General features: G+C 42.1%; 1 protein-coding gene across 3 annotated transcripts in view; it reads left to right on the top strand.

Annotated features, from left to right (window-relative positions):
* Positions 1 to 7,609: 7,609 nt before the first annotated feature.
* Positions 7,610 to 20,793, top strand: part of SHTN1 (shootin 1) — a 100,097-nt gene continuing 86,913 nt past the window's right edge. The window contains exon 1 of one of the 3 annotated variants that reach the window (XM_039237317.1): positions 7,610 to 7,769. In XM_039237317.1, coding sequence (XP_039093248.1) covers positions 7,712 to 7,769 — 58 coding nt within the window. In that variant the 5' untranslated portion in view covers positions 7,610 to 7,711. Of the gene's footprint in view, positions 7,770 to 10,372; positions 10,396 to 20,793 lie in introns of those variants that run through there. The other 2 variants (XM_039237316.1, XM_039237318.1) reach the window with 2 other exon arrangements.

The raw sequence follows: 20,793 nt of genomic DNA, 5'->3' as shown, positions 1-20,793 counted from the left end.
GTTATGCTGAGCGAAATAAGTCAGGCAGAGAAGGACAAATACCATATGTTTGCACGTATAGGAGGATTAGGAGGAACTTGACGGAGGACCAAGGGGGAGAAGAAGGGCGGAAATGGTGGGGGAAAGGGAGAGAGGCAAACCATGAGAGACTCTTGAATGCTGACAAAAACTTAGGACTGATGGATGTGGGGGGGAGGGGGGGATGGGCATGAAGGAGGGCACTTTGGGGATGAGCACTGAGTGTTATGTAGAAACTAATTTGACAATAAACTATTTGTAAAAAAAATAAATAAATAAATAAATAAATAAAAATAAAAATTAAAAAAAAATGTTTGATAGAATTCAGCAGCGAAAGCATCTGGTCTTGGAATTTTCTTTGTTGTAAGGTTTTTAAAAAAATATTTTAAAAAATGTTTTTATTTGTTTTTGAGAGAGAGAGAGAGAGTGAGAGAGAACACACAAGCAGGGGAGGGGCAGAGAGAGAGAGGGAGACAGAGAATCTGAAGCAGGTTCCAGGCTCTGCGTTGACAGCAGCAATCCCGAAGTGGGGCTCAAACTCATGAACTGTGAGATCATGACCTGGGCCAAAGTGAGCCACTTAACTGACTGAGCCACCCAGGCTCCCTTCTTTGTTGTAAGGTTTTAAATTATTGATTCAGTTTCCCGTTATGAGTCTGTTGAGTCTCTTATTTCTTCTTGAGTCAGTTTAGATAATTTGTGTGTTTCTAGAAATTTGTCCATTTCATCTATGTTGTCTTATTTGGTGTATAATTGTTCATATTATTTTCTTATAATCCTTTTTATTTTTGTATTGTCGGTAGTAATGTCTCTATTTTTATTTTTGATTTCAGTTTTTTGCATTGCCTCTCTTTTTTGTTACTGTAGCTAAATGTTGGTTGATGTTATTATCAAAGAAGTAACTTTTAATTTTATTGATTCTCCTATTGTTTTTCTATTGTCTATCATTTTATTTTTCTCTAATCATCATTATTTCCTTCCTTCTACTAACTTTGGGTTTATTTTGCTCTTTTCTATTTTCTCAAGGTGTAGCATTAGCCATTTAGAGCTATAAATTTCCTTCTGAGCACTACTTTCACTGGATCTCATAAGTTTTGGTGTATTATATTTTGTTTTTTAATCCTTTCTAGGTATTTTCTGATTTCCCTTATAATTTCCTCTTTGAACCTTTAGTTATTAAAGAGGGTGTTGTTTAACATCTAAGTCAATTTGCCTCATTTCCTTTTATTATTGATTTCTAATATCATTCCATTGTGGTTGAAGAAGATATTTTGTATGATTTTTATGATTTCAATCTTTTGAAATTTATGGAGACTAAATTTTTGGCTTCACATAATATCTATCCTAGAAAATGTTCCATGTGCACTTGAGAAGAATATGAATTATGCTTTTGTTGGCTGGAGTGTTCTATATATGTCTGTTATATCTATTTGGTTGATAGTCTAAAATAAAAAAGATAAAATCTTCTATCTAGATTTTACATTCATTATTGAAAATGAAATATTGTAGTCTCCATCTATTATAGTTGAACACTCAATTTCTTCCATTAATTCTGTAAATGTTTGCTTCATGTATTTTGAGTCTGTTGTTTGCTGCATATATGTTTACAATTGTTAACATAATCTTGATGAACTGACCCTTTGTGAATATATAATTTCCTCTTTTGTCTCTAGTAACAGTTTATGACTTAAAGTCTATTTTGTCTGATGTTAGTATAACCACCTCAGCTTTATTTTGGTTACTATTTGCATAGAGTATATTTTTCCCATCATTTTACTTTCAACCTGTGCATATCCTTGGATCTAAAGTGAGTCTGTTGTAGACAGCATGTAGTTGGATTTTCTTTTCTTGCATTTGTATTCAGCCAATCTCTGTCTTTTGGTTCAAAAGTTGAATACATTTACGTTTAAAGTAATTACTGATAAGAAATGACTTACTTCTTTCAATTGCTACTTGTTATTTATATGCCCTATACCAGTTTTGCCCCTCATTTCCTATATTACTGCCTTGTTTTGTGTTTAGGGTTTGTGTGTGTGTGTGTGTGTGTGTTTGTGTGTGTGTAATTAACCATTATGATTTCCTTTTGCCTATATTCTGTTGATATTTTCTTTGTGGTTACTATGGGGATTATATTTCACATCCTAAATTTATAACATTCTAATCTGAATGAATACAATCTTAACTTCAAGAACTTCTAAAAATTCTGCTCCTACGTAGCTCTGTCCCTGTTGTGTGATTGTCAGAAATTACATCTTTATACAATGTGTATCCGATGACACAGATTTATAATTATTTTTAAAGAGTATCTTTTAAATAATGTAAGAAATAAAAAGTGAAGTTATAACCAAGACTATAATACTGACTTTTGTATTTGCTCATATATTTGCCTTTACCAGAGAGATTCATTTCTTCACACGGGTTTGAGTTACTGTCTAGTGCCTTTTCATTTAAACCTGGAGGGACTTCCTTTAGCATTCCTTGTAGGGCAGGTCTGGTGGTGATGACTTCCTTGAACTTGTCTTTATTTGGGCAGTAATTTCTCCCTCATTTTTAAAGGACAGTTTTGCTGGATATAGAATTCTTGTTTGACAGTTTTATGACTTTTAGGGCTTTAAATATGTCACTCCATTGCCTTGGTCTCCACAGTTTCTGATGGAACTTTGTTATTCATCATATTGGGGATTCCTGTACAAAATCGGTCACTGAACTTGAACCTGTAAATTCATCTTTCAGCAAATTTGATCTTTGTAGCTATTATTTTGTCACTTAAAAACATTTTTCATATACCATTCCTTCATCTCCTTGTGGGCCATTAATTTCACGTGTGTTCAATTGCTTTGGCATTGTATTTCGGGTCTGTGATGCTTGTTTAATTTTTCAAAACTATCTTTTTTTCATTCTGTGTGTTTCATTTTGGATTGTTTCCATTGCTCCATTTCAAGATCATTGATCTTCTTCATCTGTATTATCTAATTTGCAGTAAATCCTATCTGATATGCGTAGGGCTTTTTTCATTTCTGATATTGTATATGTTATCTTCCGTGGTTCTGTTAGATTATTTTTATAATTCCTGTTGTTCTCCTCATCTTTTTTATATTTCCCTTTAGATCTCTGATATATCTTAAACATATTCATAAGAGTTCTAATATTGCTTATAAGGTCCCTGGTCTGCTAATTTCATCATCTCTGTCATTTATGAGACTATTTCTGTTCATGGACTTCTTATAATGCATCATATTTTTCTGCTTCTTTGCTTACTGTAATTTTTAGATACTGTGAATTTTACATCGTTGAGTGTTGAGTATTGCTGTAATCCGTTAATGACTACACCATTATAATAAGAAGTCTGTCATCACTTTTATTGTTGTTCTCCTGAATGTAAGATATACTTTTCTTTGGGTGCTTTTAAGACCTGAGTGCTATGTTTACTTTTCAACAGTTTCACTATGATATACCTCAGAGTAGCCCTTGTATTCCTGCTGCACTATTTATAAAGAGACAAAAATTAGTAACAACTCAAATATCTAAAATTCTGAGAATGGTTAATTGTTCATTAACATAATGGAATGGCTTTGAATAAGTACGTAGCTTATGTTGGTCCAAGATAAAGTGTATATGAAATAATGTTTAGTAAAGATTGGAACAAACTATCATATGTAGTAAGATTTGAAAAATGAAAAATATGTACGAGAAACTTATAAACTTAGTAGTTATGTAAGTAGTGTGTTTCTTCCTCTGAAAATCTGTTTTTTTATAACAGCTTTTGAGATGTAATCACATACCATAAAATTCTCCCATGCAAAGTGTACATGTACTTAACATATACAATTTGAACAGTTCTGAGTATATTCTTAGAGTTGTGCAAACATCACAGTTTATTTTAGAAAAGTGTCAATACCCTAACCAGAAAACCCAAACCTATTAAGCAGCCACTTCCCATTTTCCCCAATGCCACCCAGTCCTCAGTAACCACTGATCAACTTTCTTTCTGTATGGTTTTGCCTCTTCTGCACATTCTATATAAATGGAATCATATAACATCTGGTGTTTTCTGATAGGCTTTTTTCACTTAGCATAATGTTTTCAAAGCTTATTCATGTTGTAGCATGTATTAATACTTTATTTCTTTTTGTCATTATATGCAATGTTATCAGTTTTTATTTTTTATAATATTTATTTATCTTTGAGAGAGAGAAACAGAGTGAGCAAGCAGAGAGAGATGGAGACAGAATCCAAAGCAGGTTTCAGGCTCTGAGCTGTCAGCACAGAGCCCAATGCAAGGCTCAAGAGGCTCAAACTCATAAACTGTGAGATCATGACCTGAGCTGAAGTCTGACCCTTAACCGACTGAGCCATCCAGGCAGACCAAGGTTATCAGTTTTAGATCATGATGAATAGTATAATAAATAGCTCCATACATAAAGCCTTTTAAGATAGATTCCCTAAAATGGAATTAGTACACCAAAGAAAATGAACCATTTTTCATGTTATATTTTTAATGTATTTATAGTTATATCTATATAGTTACATATACTATATACTATATATAAATCTATATTTATCTATATATTTCAAAAGACTACATAAATAATGTGAACTTACTTTAATTTCCTGAAAATGCAAATAAACATTAAAGAGAAAATCCTTTTGACCACTGCTCTCTCACACTCCACTCCTCACTCCTGGGCTTGTTCCTCTATTTTCTACTCCTAGAGGCAGCCATTATCCTGAGTTCGGTACATACCCTTCCAATTCATGTTTTAAAAATCTCTTCTGTCTCTGCATATGTACATATATATATAGACATGTTTTTTAAAGGCTTTTAATTTTATGTTATATGGAGATTAATAATTCCATGGTGATGCCTGCAATAAGAATCCCTATGTGCATTATTAAACAGAACAAAAACTAATTGTATCACTTCTAGCTTTTCCATCAATATTCATATCATATAAATAAACCATAGTGTAATGGGAGATCTGAATCCCAATAATGGACTCTAATAGCCATCCTAATAATTCATTCCATGCCCTGAAGATAATACCATATTGTATTTCAGGAGGCTATTTTAATTCCAAGGAAGGTAAACAGGATTGATTTCAAGGGGCTTCAGATTCAGCTTGGGACCAAAGCACTCAATTTGATTATAGATTTGATAATTAATCAACTCATTCTTAAACTCCAAAAGTGATACCTAATTACTGTATAATTGGACTAGATGATTAAATCAGCCATTAAAATAATGGAACTTTGTGAACTAACGCAAATATTTAATAGGCAGAGTGCTGATATTTGGTTGAATTATTTCTTAGCTTTGGAGGAGGCCTCTGGGCATTGCCCAGCACTCGGGGGTGACTGATCAGGTTTACCAGGTTTCCTGGCTGCCTTACAAAAGCCAGGTGGTCACAGTTTGTTGCCCAAATCTCTTTATTTTTTTTCTGGAAAGAAATGATTTCTCTATACAAAGTACTTGGTGGCAGCATATATCATTCATATGTTCTTGTAGTTGAATCTGAGTTGTCTCATGTTTCCTGGGATTAAAAAATTTTTTTTTAAAGTTTATATATTCTCCAGCGAGAGAGAGACAGAGCATGCGTGGGAGAGGGGCAGAGAGGGAGGGAGACACAGAATCTGAAGCAGGCTCCAGGCTCTGAGCTGTCAGCGCAGAGCCCTCCTGACGTGGGGCTGGAACTCACAAACTCCAGATTATGACCTGGGCCAAAGTCGAGGCTTAACAGACTGAGCCACCCAGGGATTCCACTCCCGCCCGCTCCCCCTCCTGCCCCCAGGACTTTAAATTCTGAAGATTTAAAATATAACCTCAGGTAATCATAGGGCAAAGGCCCTGTGGTTAATCTAATCTCTTGCAGATTTTCATGACAGTTGATCTGCAACTTTTTTCAACTATCCCATGAAAAAGTAGGGAAGGCATTGGATAAGAAGACCCCATACCAAAATTATCTTTAAATTTTCAAAATTCCAATTCACTCTAATTTAAAAATACTGTGCTGCCCTCATATTTTATTCTGCTACTAACTTATCATCCTAAAACATATCAGCTTTTTAAAAGAAGAGAAAGCAGAGCTATCATTTTTTTACCCCAAAGTTTGAGTTAGAATTTAGTAGGAGTATCAGGAAGATACTCGTTATTTTCCAGTTCTCCTCCCCCACCTATCATGGAGAGACCTGCTGGGTAAATGGAGTTGGCCATTTGCAGGTGAGTATTGAGCAGAAGCACTATGTTGGTGCCGTAACCGCAATAGGAGTTTTGAGTTAGAAACACCAGACGTAAAGTGAGTCTAATTTATTTTGGATGTTTAATCATGAATGTAAAAGAACTGTGCCTCTTTTAGCTAAGAATTAGCCCCCACAACCCCTTTTTCCTGACCTGTAAATTAAAAGAAAGGAAGAAGGAAGGAAGGAAGGAAGGAAGGAAGGAAGGAAGGAAGGAAGGAAGGAAGGAAGGAAGGAAGGAAGGAAGGAAGGAAGGAAAGAATCAGTGTAGGTCAAATTCTAGATTTGGTGTTTTGTGTCTTCCTGGAGAGTAGATATTGGTTATTATTCCCATTCTGCAGATGAGGTTCAAAGAGGTCAGAAGATTTTGACCAAAGATCAACTAGCAAAATGGGGTTTGGAGAGAGTCATTGTGAAATCTGACAAGCCTGCCACACCTCTTCTGGCCAGGGTCTAAGCCAGAGCCGGGTTTAAACAGTGCAGAGAGCAGTGACGTTGGACAGATGCCAGGCTTCACTCTGCCAGCTCTGAGGCCCGGCGGCTGTGTGGCCTCCGCCATTCGGACGGCAGTGGCAGCCTCCCTAAGCGCACGGTCCTGTCACCGCAGAGCAGATGCTGGGCGAGGCCCTGCGGTCCACGTGCTGCAGGGCCCACGTTCCGACCACCCCCCAAACCTGGCGCGGCTGGGGGAAGCCGCTTGGGCCGTGGTCACTGGCAACGGACGACTATGCCCTTTGCTTCGGAGGCGTTCCTTTACCGGGCCGGCCGGTTTCAGTCCCTGCCTGTTTTTCAAGGTGCAAAACCTGCACACTGAGCCTGCCCCTGCGGGCACCTGATTTCCCACACCGGCCCCAGACTCCACTGGGTGAGAACGGAGTTGAAGCCTGGGGTGCTTTACTGGCCCCCAGGCCCCGCTCTCCCTCGGTGGCTCGCGGGGGGCAGCCAGCGGCAGCGTTCAAAGTGCTGTCTCCAGGGACGCCGCAGTCCCAAGGCCGGTTTGGCCCCCACTGCGCGTCGGGGTGTCCGGGGACTTGGGGCTGGAGGAAGGGTGTCCGGGATTTGGGGGCGGACGAGGACCCGCGGGTCCCACGCCCCGCCGACTGCGCATCCTGCGGCGCAGACCTTCGCGGGAGAGGGCGAGGCGCAGCGGTCGCCGAAGGCTTGGCACGGGCTGTGGCCCCGCGCGGCCGCGGCTCCCTCCGCCGCCCCACCTCTTGCCCGCCGCTTCCCCCCCCACCCCGCCCCATCCCACCGCCCGCAGGTGCAACCGCGGCGGCCGCGGAGTAGGTGCGTGGGGATGATCTCACTAGCGCGCTCGGCGCCAGGAGGAGGAGGAGCGGGAGCAGACCCAACTTCCGGGTAGTGCAGCCGCACGCCACCGGCATCTTGCTTTTCCTCCCCCTCCCCCCGCTGCACCCCTCGCCTCTCCTTTCCTTTATTCCCGGCCCCACCTGCCAAAATGAACAGCTCGGACGAGGAGAAGCAGCTGCAGCTCATCAGCAGCCTGAAGGAGCAAGGTAGGCGGGCGCGCGGCCGCCAGGTGCGGGCAGGCGCGGCCCGTGGGCGGGGACGGCTCCCGGGCGCGGGGTCTGGGCTGCGGCGAGCTGGGTGGGCGGTGTCGCGGCCGCCGCGCTCACCCCGCAGCCCCGTCACCCGGGCGGGGGCGTCCTGCGCGCCCCGCGCGCCTAGGGGAGCCGGGGGCCGAGGGTCAAGTGCGCGTGTCGGGCCCTGCAGTGCGGGCGGCGCTCCCCGGCCATCCGCGGTGGGGGGAAGGGGCCGGGATTTGGGGCGGACGAGGACCCGCGGCACCACCTCACCCGCGGGAGAAGCGGGCGGGCTAGACGTCTCGGGAGGGGACGGTGTGGGCAGCCCCGCCGCGCCCCGCTCGCCAGCCCCGGCCCCACCCTTGCACACTGGCGCGGGGAGGCCTGCAGCGCCGCCGCTCGCAGCCTGCCCTGCTTTTCAGTCCGCTTCGGGCTAGTTCCTCTTTCCTTCCCCAGCCACAATTCCAGGCCCCGATGTGTTTGACCACTTACCATTTTTAGCAGCTTATTAGTCAGTGAGCCAACACCCTGCCAGTGTTGGGCTTCCGGATTTAAGACTTGGCCCCGGGCATCAGGAGAGCCAGGCAGGCCGTGTGCATGCGTTTCCACACTTCCCCGCGCCCTGGAGATTACCTCCCCCTCAAGAAGGGTTCCAATCAATCATCTTCACCTCTTCCCGCACTCCTCCACAAAGCCAAAGTAGCGATCAAGTGTGCGTTCAACGCTCTTTACATTTAAAATCACTGTTATTTCCCTGCCCAAAGGTGGCCTGAGAATGTGGGTCAGGAGAGCGAGGAACCGCACAGATTTAGGAAGTAACAATGTGTAGGAACTTGTGCTTTTCTGAATCACTTGGTGACACGGCCACGTAGTGGAAGGGGCCCTGCCCGGGGGCCGAGCCTGGTGTTCACTCTCAGCTCTTTGACTTCTGTTGGCTCAGCTCACCAAGGCTTGCGGCGATGGTGCCTTACCTGACTAAAGGCACGGGCTAAACCAGACGGTTTTTTTGGGCCCTGCCCAGGTCCATGCACCTGTTGCTCCTTGAAACTGCAAGCATACCATTCGCAAGGGTATGTGGACCCCTCTGGAGTTCACACTCCTGGAAACAAATCTCAGCACAGCTGTTTACCAGTCCTGTGATCCTGGGAAATTATTACCACCCTGAAGTGGACAGAGCCCGTTTCCTTTGTTGTATCTAGCATCTAGAAAGTGTTGGGTAAATATTAATGGCTTTTCCCAGTACTTTGAACTCCTATCCTAGAGTAGGTCATAAAGTCACAAGCATCAGTGAATTCAGTGGGTGGGCAAACTGCCCTTATCTGACATTTCTCAAGTGTTGAGGGGCTGGATTCTGTTAGTGTTTTATCTCTAATAGCACTCTTTCCCGTTCCTCCCCCCCCCAGCATAACATAGAGACTCTTATTTGGTGTTCTAGATGGTTGGAGCTTTCATCATTGGTAATACCTGTCAGTTGGATATCAGAGTTCTGGATGGATGGTTGGTTTTCAAATAATGATGCAATAAAAATCTTCACCTCTTTCTATTCTGAGTATTATTTCAAGGGTAGATTAACAATGCAGAGAATGCACACGTTGTTTATAGTTGATTTGGGAATACATTCTCTGTCTCTGTTGGATTTGAGAGCTGAGGAAAAGGGAGGATTCTTAAGTTTTTGGCTCTTTCTCAGATACTGGAAAGCAAATCCATGGTTTGGTATTTTTAGAGGATGTAGTTCCTTGATGATGGGCGTATCAGAGGCAGAACAGTGAGACTTGAAATTTGTCTTAGAAGGTGCACTTTTTTTTAGGATTGAGTCTGGCTACACGGGTGTTGGGATTTTTTCAGCCCATCTCAAAACCAGAGCATTTATTTGTCATTGGATCATAGACTGTGATAACAATTGACTTATTTCAAGGGCATTTAACTGGTATTTGACCCATGAAACTGGGAAGATAGGAATTTGAGGTGGAAAAACAGGCAACTAGGTGTTTGGGCTCTTACCTGTAAGATCATTAATTTTGTAAGCTGATGGTATGTTTGATTTATTTTTGAAGATAGACTATATATATATATATATATATATTTTACTACCTGTTAACATTGTGAATAATTCCACTACTCCTACTTAATGAGGACAAGAAGAACCATTATTAATGCACACTGTAGTTTCCTTTTTCAACCCCATGTAAACATATTCATTTATCCCTTTAACAAATACTTACCAAGTACCTACCATGAATGAGGCCCAAGAGGTAGGCCCTGGAGGTAGATAGTGAACCAAACAGATAGTCCTTGCTGTCCACCAGGTTTACTGTCTAGTAGATAATCAAGAATCAAATAACCACACAAATCTGTACAACTACACATTTTTTTTTTTTTAGGATAGATTCTTAGAAAGGGAATTGTGGGATCTGAGGGCAAGTAGACGAAAGGTTGTTTTTTTTTTTTTTAATGTTTATTTATTTATTTTTGACAGAGAGAGGGAGACAGATTGTGAGTGGAGGAGGGGCAGAGAGAGAGGGAGGCACAGAATCCGAAGCAGACCCCAGGCTCCGAGCTGTCAGCACAGAGCCCGATGCGGGGCTCGAACCCACGAACGGTGAGATCATGACCTGAGCAGAAGTTGGACCCTCAACCAACTGAGCCCCCTGAGTGCCCCATGGTAAACATAAAGTTTTGCGAGGCTTCATCAAGGTGCCTCCGAAAACGGTTGTACCAGTTCGCATTCCCCGCTAGCCGTGTCCATCCCCCCGAACATTTGTCAACGTTGATCAACAGCAGTCTTGACTGATTTTGACGGTCTGACGAGTTTCTCAATTTTTGATGAGCAAAGATGAACAAAGACTGTACCGTCAGAAAAATTAAGTGATGTTGTCAGTGAGGTTTGAACTCTTTCTACATGTTTATTGGTTTCCTCATCTCATTTCTTCCTTAGTGAATTTTTAGTCAAAAATTTGAACCCGGTCCCCAGGAGGGTGTTCAGAAAGAAGATTCCTATCTACTCTGAATGGCAGAACTGACAGCAGCCCTCCCTAATGTGAAGCCTTCACTGGTGTGGAGAATAAGGTTGCTTCTGACAAAAGTTGTGAAATGTAATGACGGAGTCTGTCATAATATGAACAATCTCTAATTTATACTTACCATTCCCTAGGCTCTGTGTCTTATAAATCACACCCACTTCTGAATTACTTCAAAACATGGTATGTTCCCTCCTAGTGAATGGTATAATTAGCTATATTATGTCTTTCTAGAAAGTTATATTATGTCCCTTAAAAAAAATTAGCCAGTGTGTGATTGCTTATGTTCAAGCAGATGTTGAGGTAATGAGGGAATTCTCTTTTTGTCCTTTCTGGAGCTTTATTTTATTGGACTGATTGACATCTTTAATGCACTGACAAATGGCAACTCGGAATACTATTTCCGATGCATACTTCTTAGCTACTAAAGTGGACATTTCCCTTACAAAACAGCGTACGATTTGCTCCCCCTCCAGAATTCTGCTGGGAAATGATCGACTTAGCTCAGCATTTGTTTAAGGTACATGATTTTCTCTGTAATTTATTCATCCCCCGTGCGTTGAATATTCATAGCCAGGCACTGTGCTAGGCATCAGAGAGCGAGAGATGAATAAAACCTTGTCCCCGCTGGTGAGGAGGTCCCAGCTTAGAGATGATGGCAGCCTTGTGAATTCCAGGAAGAGGGTCTGGTTGGCGTGGTTTGGGTCATGGGTTTGAGTCCTTTGGGGCAGGGCGGAGCAGGGCACCTTGATTGGCAGCCCCCACGAAGGCCAGTGGATTGGAGTGGTAGTCCAAATAAGAATGGTGTGCTGCTACCAGAAAGGGGGGTGTTTTGCAGGCTGGGCAGACACAGACAACAGACGGCCACTAAACTGGTCAGTGTAGTAGCCACGCTCTTTGGAACTCGCTGAGGAAGTTTTGGAGGGTGTGATGACCACCCAACAGTTAACGATGTTACAACATGGGACCCAAACCTCACCAAGCAAACTGAAAACACTATCCTATGGTAAGATAATAGGCTTTAAATAAAGCAAGGTAACATACATTTCATCTTTAGAGGTAATTCCCATTTTCCCCAAGACTATAGTGATGGTGCTGAAGGTTCCCATGGAAATTTAGCCAGGCTTAGTCTTAGAGCTCAGTTGGTCATTAAAGAGGCTCCCAGCGTCGCGTTGACTTCTAGGCCAGAAAGTAGCTAGAGCATTATTTCAAAAAAAGGGGCCAAAACGATTGCCTACCGCCAGGACCATATCAGTCAGGAATAGCTGAAGCATTGTCAGTTTTGGGTACATACAAAGTCAGTCAGTAGAAAGCGGTTTGGGATTAAATGGTTGCTATGGTAGCAAGTGCAAACTTGGCTTCACGTCACCATTTTTCCAAGTGTGGTCCAGGGGCCACCGGTCTTTGAATAATCGGGGTACATATGCCCTTTCTTACTTATTTATGAAAAGACTGGTCAGTTCATTTTTCTTCATCTGGGTGTATCTTTGTAAAATCAACACTTAGGATGCTTTGCTTTCACAACAAAATATAATGTAGATTGAGAAAAGTGTACGAAATACGAATGAGCATCTCAGTGAAAAAGAAAAGTGTCTAACAACACTTAGAACGTTTCCAGAAATCCCTTCGTAACCTTCCAGTCATTTTCACTTGCCTTTCCCCGATGCTATTTTGTGTCACCAAAGGTAAGTTTTGCCAATTTCTGAAGATGAGCTAAATGAAATCATACAGGATACGTTATTTGCTCTTCTTAGACTCATTCCTTGTGGGATTTATCAGCATCACGTGTAGTTGTAGTTTGTTTATTTGCATTGCTGAATAGTATTCCACCGTATGAATGCACCAAACAAAGGTTTTTAAGCAAATATACCATAGATCCGAAGTCAGCGGACTTTTTGTGTAAATGGCCGGATAGTAAGTATTTTAGGCTTTGGGGGACATTTGGTGTTGGGTGTAAACACTAAAAATGCAGTTTCCCCCTAAAGTTTGTAAACTACCATGTCAGTGGCACCAAATGGGTAGCCCTCCACGAGATGGACACTCATCATGGGCTGAAGAATTATGTCTTCTGGTCAGAACTTCACTGTTCATGTAACATGCCTACTGGGTCGTTCAATTTTACTTTTGTTTTAAATTGAATTTAAAAATAAACATCTGCTTATTGCCGGTGGGGGGGGGAGTTAAGCATATAATGTGGAAAGTACAATAAGTTCTTCCCCTGATTCATTGTTTCTTAATCTTTATTTCATTCTACTCTCCTGAGGAGTCTTGTAAGATACTCCCAACTATTTTTACCCCAGCTGTTCTTCTCTCCATGAAATTTTTAATACCATGGATATACTGTACATCTTTTAATGTGCTGTCATCCTTCGGAGGCTGCAGACCATTGTAATACCTAAGGTTGTGTTCCACTTTGAGGGCAGCATAGTCCCATTGGCCATGCGTGCTCTCACCCCCTTTCCATTCCTCAGAGTTACACTGTTAACTTTTTGTCCTTTACCTCTCCAAAATCGTGCAATTGAACACACATATGTAGTTATCACTTAATATGTATTATGGAATACCTATCAGTACTTATAGAATGGAATCTTTAAAAATTGATTTGGATAGTGTTGCATGCTACGATTTCCTCCAAGGTAGTTGATGTACTCTCAGTGGACATCTCTATGCTTCTTTGTCTTTGCTATTAAAGATAATGCTTTGGGCAGTAGATAGTAGACATCGGTTTGGATTCATGTTTTCATCTAAGTAGAGGTGATACATATAGAAATATTTATAGGTAAGTATATGTCTCTAGAGTGAGAAACTCACAGCCAAGAGGTGACAACTGAATGTAACATGGAACCTGAGCGGAATCCTGGAAGAAAAACAGAACATTAGGTCAAAACTAGGGAAATATGAATGAGGTATGGACTTTAGTTCATAATGTGTCAGTATTGGTCCACTGATGGTAATAAAGGCACCATGCTAATGTAAGGTGTTAATAACAGGAGAAACTGAGTGTGGGCATATGGGAGCTCTCGGTACCATCTTTGCAATTTTGCTGTAAATCTAAAGCTTAAAATAAAGGCGCTGCTTACATTCTTGTACACCTGTATCTGTAAGTGCAGCTGTGGGAAAAGTTTTCAAAGGTGGATCCAAGAAGTAGGCATATTTTCAACTTCCTCATGCTGTAGATTTTATTCTCTTTGACAACAGCGTTTGCCTTTAAAATACAGAAGGAACACGGCTTTCATTCTTGTCTGCTTACCATGCTGGTAAGCATTTTAAATATTAAAGCATGAGTTCTGAAATTTTTGTATGGTACAATGAACAGTAATATATTAGGATCCTTTCAGTGCCTTGATTCTATCTCAAATCCAGTATGGCATAAATCAGTAGGGCTCTGTTTTATATATATTTAAAAGCTATATGTATGTACATATATACATATAGATATATATACATACATACATATATATATATATAATTTCTATGTATTAGCTTTACTGAAAACCTTAGCAGAAAGTACAGAGAATTTCCACATAGCCCCTCACCTTCCTGCACTCATAGTTTTGTTATTACCACTTTGAGTTAGTGTGGTGTATTTCCTAAAACTGAGGAGCCGTATTGATACAGTATTATTAACTGGAGCCCATAGTTTACATCAGGGTTCATTCTTTATGTTACATATCCTGTGGGTTTTGACAGATGTATGACATGTACCCACCATTCCACTGTCACACAGAAGGGTCTCACTGCTCCAGACATTCCGTGTGCTGCTCGTTCATCGCGCCTTCCTTGCCCCCGAACTCTTTTCACTGGCTCCATAGTTCGGCTTTATTCAGAATGTCATCGAGTTGGAATCACACAGTGTGTGGATTTTTATATTGACTTCTTTCACTTGGCAATATGCATGTTACCGTGGTTCCCCTATGTCTTTTTGTGACTCGGTATCTCTTTTTATCACTGAATGATACTTGTATAGGTGTCCCATAGTTTGGTTAGCCCTTCCCTTGTTGATGTACTTGGTAGTTGCTTCCAAGTGGTGGCACTTAGGAAGAACTCTGCTATTAATACTCATGGGGGTAGGGAATGGGGGAGGGGAAGCCTGCTATGGCCCTGTGATAAGGTCCCAGTGCCTTGGTGAGCCTGTGCCCTCAGGCTGTGGCTTTCACTTGTGCCTCTCAGCTTTGTTTCTCCTTTAGATAAGGCAGGCAGGCTAGAGGGGGCTGGAGTTGGCTCCTGTCTTCCTGAGGAAAGAATTTTCCTGAGGGCAGGCCTTGCTGAGAAGAATAGAGGCTCTGGGCAGATTCCCACAGGGCTCCCTCCCCCCGCCGCCTGAAGCAGTTGGGAGACCTCCTCTGATGTTTACTGGGAGGACAGGACCTGGGAGCACCCCTGGAGGCAAAACTGGCACCGGCCCACCCCCTGGAGTTTTCAGCTGTCCGACTTGTTAGGAGTGAGCCTTCCGCAGCTTGCCCTCCGGCCGCTCAGGGTTCCGGTCATGGCGCTGGTTGGTGACAGGCGCCCTGTCCCTCAGCTGCTGCTCCTGGGAGCTGTGCTTGTCCCTTGTCTTGCCCATCTCTCTACTCCGAGGAATAGCAGTTTGCCCTGGGACCTCCGTTCTCTGACGGACCTACGACGAGTTTTGGTTTGTGGAGCCTTTGTGTTGCCGCGAGGACAGGAGTGTGGACGGCGAAGCTCGCCACCAGACGGGAAACCAGACTTCCGTCTGTATTTTAAACCTGCTCAGTTTCCTTCTTTTCTCCTGGTTAATTTGAAGTCATTACTGTAGTTCGTCGAGAGTACTTCTTAAGCATCACGAATTCATTAACACTGAGCCGTGGTGTTCTACCGAGTAATGCAGCCGTTTCGGGTTTGCCATATTTCCTTTTCAGATGGCAAATCTGTCATCGTTGGTTTTTGATCGGGTTTTCCACCAGTGTTTGCTCTGGCTGGTCTAGTGCTCTAATTAACAAGGGAGGTATAATGACTCCTCTTTCTACTCTGGCTCTAAGAGAGGACCCATTGGCATGTGTGCAGAAGGGAATAATGTCCTAATTGAACATTATCTCTTACGACTCATCTCCTCGTTCCCCATTAGTAAGAGGTGTTTCAAGGCTCCTTGAGTCTCAAAGATGCCGACTTAATGGATGGAGAATCTACATTAGAAGATCTTATGAGGCAGTGTTTTTCTGGTTGTATTTGATGGCTATTTAAAGCTTCACTTTTATTAAGTATCTTGTTGTAACATGTGGTACAAGAGACCCTTTTAATATGGGGAGGCGAGTATGTGCTCTTTCACAAGTTGTTCATGTGAAGATCTGGTTCCATTCTTCCTCTTTCCTTAATTTAACACACGTTTATCAAGTGCCTGCTGTAATGTCAGACGTTGTGCTAGATGTGGGGATCTGTATGCATAAAGACAGAGTCCTCACCTTAGGAGATTATTTCTGGTCTAGTGTTTTAACACATTGCTCACAGTAATGCTCAGTCATGTTCTATACATGAACGACTTTGGACACCAGTAGACTGGTCCTGCCTCCAGTATTTTCACTGTGGGATTTGACTTCTTTGTGCATTTGTATCTTTATTTTAATTTTTAATTTTTTAAAGTTTATTTGTGTATTGAGAGAGAGAGAGAGAATCCCGAGCAAACTCCATGCTCAAACTCATGAAAAGTGAGATCATGACCTGAACCTAAATCAATAGTCAGATGTTTAACCAGCTGAGCCACCCAGGTGTCCAGTGTATCTTCATTTTTAAAATGGGGCCGTTTGGGGCACCTGGATGGCTCAGTCGGTTAAGCGTCCAACTTCGGCTCGGGTCATGATCTTGTGGTTTGTGGGTTCGAGCCCCGCTTCAGATTCTGTGTCTCCCTCTCTCTCTGACCCTCCCCAGCTTGTGCTCTCTTTCTCTCTGCCTCAAAAATAAATAAACGTTAAATAGATAAAATAAATAAATAAATAAAATGGGGCCATTAGAGGCGCCTGGATGGCTCAGTTGGTTAAGTGTCTGGCTTTGGCTTGAGTCATGATCTTGTGGTTCGTTAGTTTGAGCCCTCCATCGGGCTCTCTGCTGTCAGCACAGAGCCCTCTTTGGATCCCCTGACTCCCTCTCTCTCTCTGCCCTTCCCCTGCTTGTGCTCTCACTTGCTCTCTCTCTCTCAAATAAGTAAGTAAACATTTAAAAAATGGGGACTTTGGCATTTGGCTTAATTGCTCCATACCCCAGGCTTCTGTGAGCCAGCCATTCAGTCAACGTAGGTACCAACTCTGCTTCATAGTCTGTTGGGTGTGAGGTCTATAATAATGAATCGAATGGGAGAGAAGAAAACAGACTTATGTTCAGATAATTTATAATGTTATATATAGATGCTCTAATAGAGATATATGGACAGTGTACTCTGGTAGTACATTAGAAATACAGATGTTGATTTTCGTCTTAGATACGTGGGGAGAGCTTCTTACAGGAAATGACAGTTGAATTGCACTGTCAAGGAGGACATAGGGAAGATAAGGTGGCGAAGACATTGCAGGCAAAGGAAACCTGTTTATAGAGACATCTGGGTATGAAAGATCTTACAGGGGCCACGGAGGCATTGGGACTTTGGGTGTGATGGATTGAGTGGTGGTCTCTAAGACTGAATGGCAGGAGTGGGGATGGGTGTCCCAGGTTGTAAAGCTAATGTCGTTGTGTGCTTTTAAACCCAAGAATGATGTAACCAGATTGCTTTGTTACTGTGCTAACTACTTTGTGAAGAATGAACTTGGGATAGAGGAAAGCTAGAGGCTACCTGAGAGGGTTTTACCATTATTGAGGACTAGAATTAGGGGAGACCTACTATAGAGGATGGACAGATTGGAGAGACTTTGTAAGAGATGGGAGCATTTTGATGACCTGTTGGAAGGTGGGAGAAAGAGAAGAATCAAGGATGATTCTGAGGTATTAGCTTGAAGACCAGGCAGATGATGATCCCATCAGGGAGGAGATTTTGGTGAAAGGGAGTTTGATGAGTTCACTTTCTAGCATATAGAGTTTGAGGTGCTTGTAGGGTTATCTAGACTGAGACGCCCAGTATAGTACTGTCTAGTAGAACTTCCTCCTGGGATGGATGTTCTGTGTCTGCTGTCTAGTGTGGTAGCCACTACCCACATGTAGCTGTTGAGCACTTGAAATATGGCAAGTGTAACCAAAGAACTGAATTTTAATTATTTAATTTTAATTAGTTTACCTGTAAGCAGCCACATGTAGCTAGTGACTCCATACTTGACAGTATAGGTCTAGAAGGTCTTGGTTAGAAGTACTTGTCTGGTGCTTATACTTGAGCTAAGGTGATGAATCTGCCTGGAACTCAGAGGTTTCCAGGAACACAGGGCTCTTCGTTCTAAAACTTGGAAAGTCCCAGGCAAACCATGATTGTTATCCACCCTCGCCAGACGTGGCCTTGGCCTATAGTTATGAACTTGAAGCGTCGTGCTTCTGAAACAACTAAGTCTATTCATCAGCTTTCTGGGCTGGCTGTATCATGATTTGCAGCTTGGAAAGAAAACTCCCTTTCTTGGCATCAGGGAGTTGAGAAATAGAAAACCAGCATGAATCTTGAAACACGTGCTCTGCCTGATATTCTCCTCGTTTTCTCCACATCCCCCTTTTTTGTTCCATTCCATACTCTTAGGTAGCGATTCCCCTCCCTGGCTGCACATTAGAATCACCTGGGGTGCTCACTTCTAAAACAAATATGGTGCCCAAGGTCCAACCTAAACCAGTTAAATTAGAATCTTGGGTTGGGGTGGGTGGAGAGGGGGTAGGCGGCTGTATGATTTAAAAGCTCTGCAGGTGATCATAATGTGAAGCCCGGATTGAAAAGTCCAGCTCCCAGCCATGCTTCCACCACTTTGACACCTTCCTTTTTTTTCTTTAAAAAAACAAAACAAAACAAAACCAAACCAAACTACAGCACAGTACCATTGATCATTATCCCCCTTTCTCCTCCTTTTATCTGGCAGAGGGTAGTAGTACTGGGGTTTTGGGATTCAATGTCCTTTGCTATATCAGTCACAGTAACCATGGCTAACATGTAATGAACATGTAATATGCCCAAGGTAGTCTTACATCTTACATGTTAACTCTCAATCACAACACCGTGAGAAAGATGAATGATGATGATTCTTATTCTTCAGACGAGGGATCTGAGATTCAGAGAGAGTCATCAACTAGACCATTGTCCCTCGGCTATACTTCTTAATTACTGTTATATGACCTCATAGTTCAGTGAAATAAACTGTACGTGTAAACCCAAGAGATGAAGTCTTCCTAAGCCACGGGTAGCTTTTATATGACAGGGTCATATTCATTTTTACTTTTGTATTGGTTACTTCAAGATTTGGAAGAGCTATATCACCAAATCACTTGAGCTGTGCGACTCATTTAAAAAAAATTTCCCAACCAGGGAGCCAGTTCTGAAACAAAGAGAAGGCTTTCTCTGTGACCCTTCAACATTGCCAAAAAAGAAGTAACTGAATAATATAGGTCACTTCAATTTTTGCCAGTTTCGCTGAGGTTAGGGTTGGTTACATGTGTTTTCACTCTGGGGTTTGTGTGTGTATGTACATCTTATTTAGGGCAGTGAGCTTGGTTTTTTGTCTGCAGGGAAATAAAAATATAAGTAAATGGTTTTCTCTCCATTTATCCCCTATCCCCCAGAAGCCCCCTTCCCATTGCCAAGTGGTTGAATTCTTCCTGTACTTTTCCTCTCCATTCCCTTTACTTGGCTTTACCTTTTTAAGTTGCACATGGTCACACGAAAGCATATTTCTGTGGTTTCCATTAAGGCATGATAGGTGAAGGGTTCTTAATTAATGCGTTTCATGAAGACCCTGTGGTTGGGAGTCTGTGGTGTTTCATCTGCTTTCTGTTGGTAATATAATGGAAGAAAAGTATCAGTATTTTTTAAAAGCTTCAAAGCTGTTATCTAATGTTTTAAATAGAACAAAATTTTCTCAGTGTCAATATGAGATCACGGTTTTACAAGCCTTTATTGTTTGTTTGTACCTCTATAAAGTAGGTCGTCAAGAAAAGAGTGGTAAATCAGTTTTGATTTTGCAACTTCATCTGCAGGTACTTTTAAATGTCAAGTAAACCAAAGTCTCTCAATAAATATATATTTTTTGAAAGAATAGATATAGTTATAAGATTTGGGACCACAACCATAGACTACCCAGTGCATAAGTGCATATTTTTACAATCTCTTAGTTTTGTTTCTTTCTGTTAAAAAAAGGGAGGGGGCGGTCATCTTATTGATTTTTTATACCCAAGGACAACTTTATCAGTACCCATTGGTTGGGAGCTGGTGTACACAGGACTTCATTCTCATCTTTTCTGTTGAAAATGTAATTTTTTTTTAAAAGGGCTATTATCTTTACTTGTATCCATTCATCTCTTTTATGGGCTAATTTTCAAGGATTCATTTTGGCTTCAATAAAATTGTCCATTAATTCTTATTTAGAGGGTCCTGGAGTGCCACTGAAACTTCTGGGCATTGGTGGTGTAATCCCATAAACATTTGCTCATTTGGTTGGATGTTAAGGTTGTGGTCCTGTTATTGCCATAGCTATTCTAAACCCTTTGGATCACTGACGGAGGACACAAAGGGTGTACTTCACCATGTGAATTGTGTGTTTTTTGAGGTGTTCTCTTCTCCAGGGGTTAGAAGCCTACACTCCTGGCATTAATGACCAAATTATCTGGGATGCTCTTGAAACCACTGGTTTCAGATTATTTTTTTCTCTCTTTGGGCGATTCATGGAAATAAGAAACTCAGTCCTTTAAGAAAAAAAAAACAAAACTGAGCTTTCTGTACATACCAATTAAATGTTTTTAAAGTAAAAGTATAAGAATGCAACCTGGGCACGCCCTGCCTCTGCGGTGCCAGTCAAGGCGCTGGTGGGGGAGCAGGAACCGGCTCCGGGAGGCCCACGTTATACATCTCGTTCCAT

Source organism: Hyaena hyaena, unplaced genomic scaffold, assembly GCF_003009895.1.
Source record: "Hyaena hyaena isolate Hyena2069 unplaced genomic scaffold, ASM300989v1 scaffold_124, whole genome shotgun sequence".
Taxonomy (NCBI): Eukaryota; Metazoa; Chordata; class Mammalia; order Carnivora; family Hyaenidae; genus Hyaena; species Hyaena hyaena.
The sequence above is the reverse complement of the archived record's forward strand: the minus strand, read 5'-3'. Positions and strand labels throughout refer to the sequence as shown.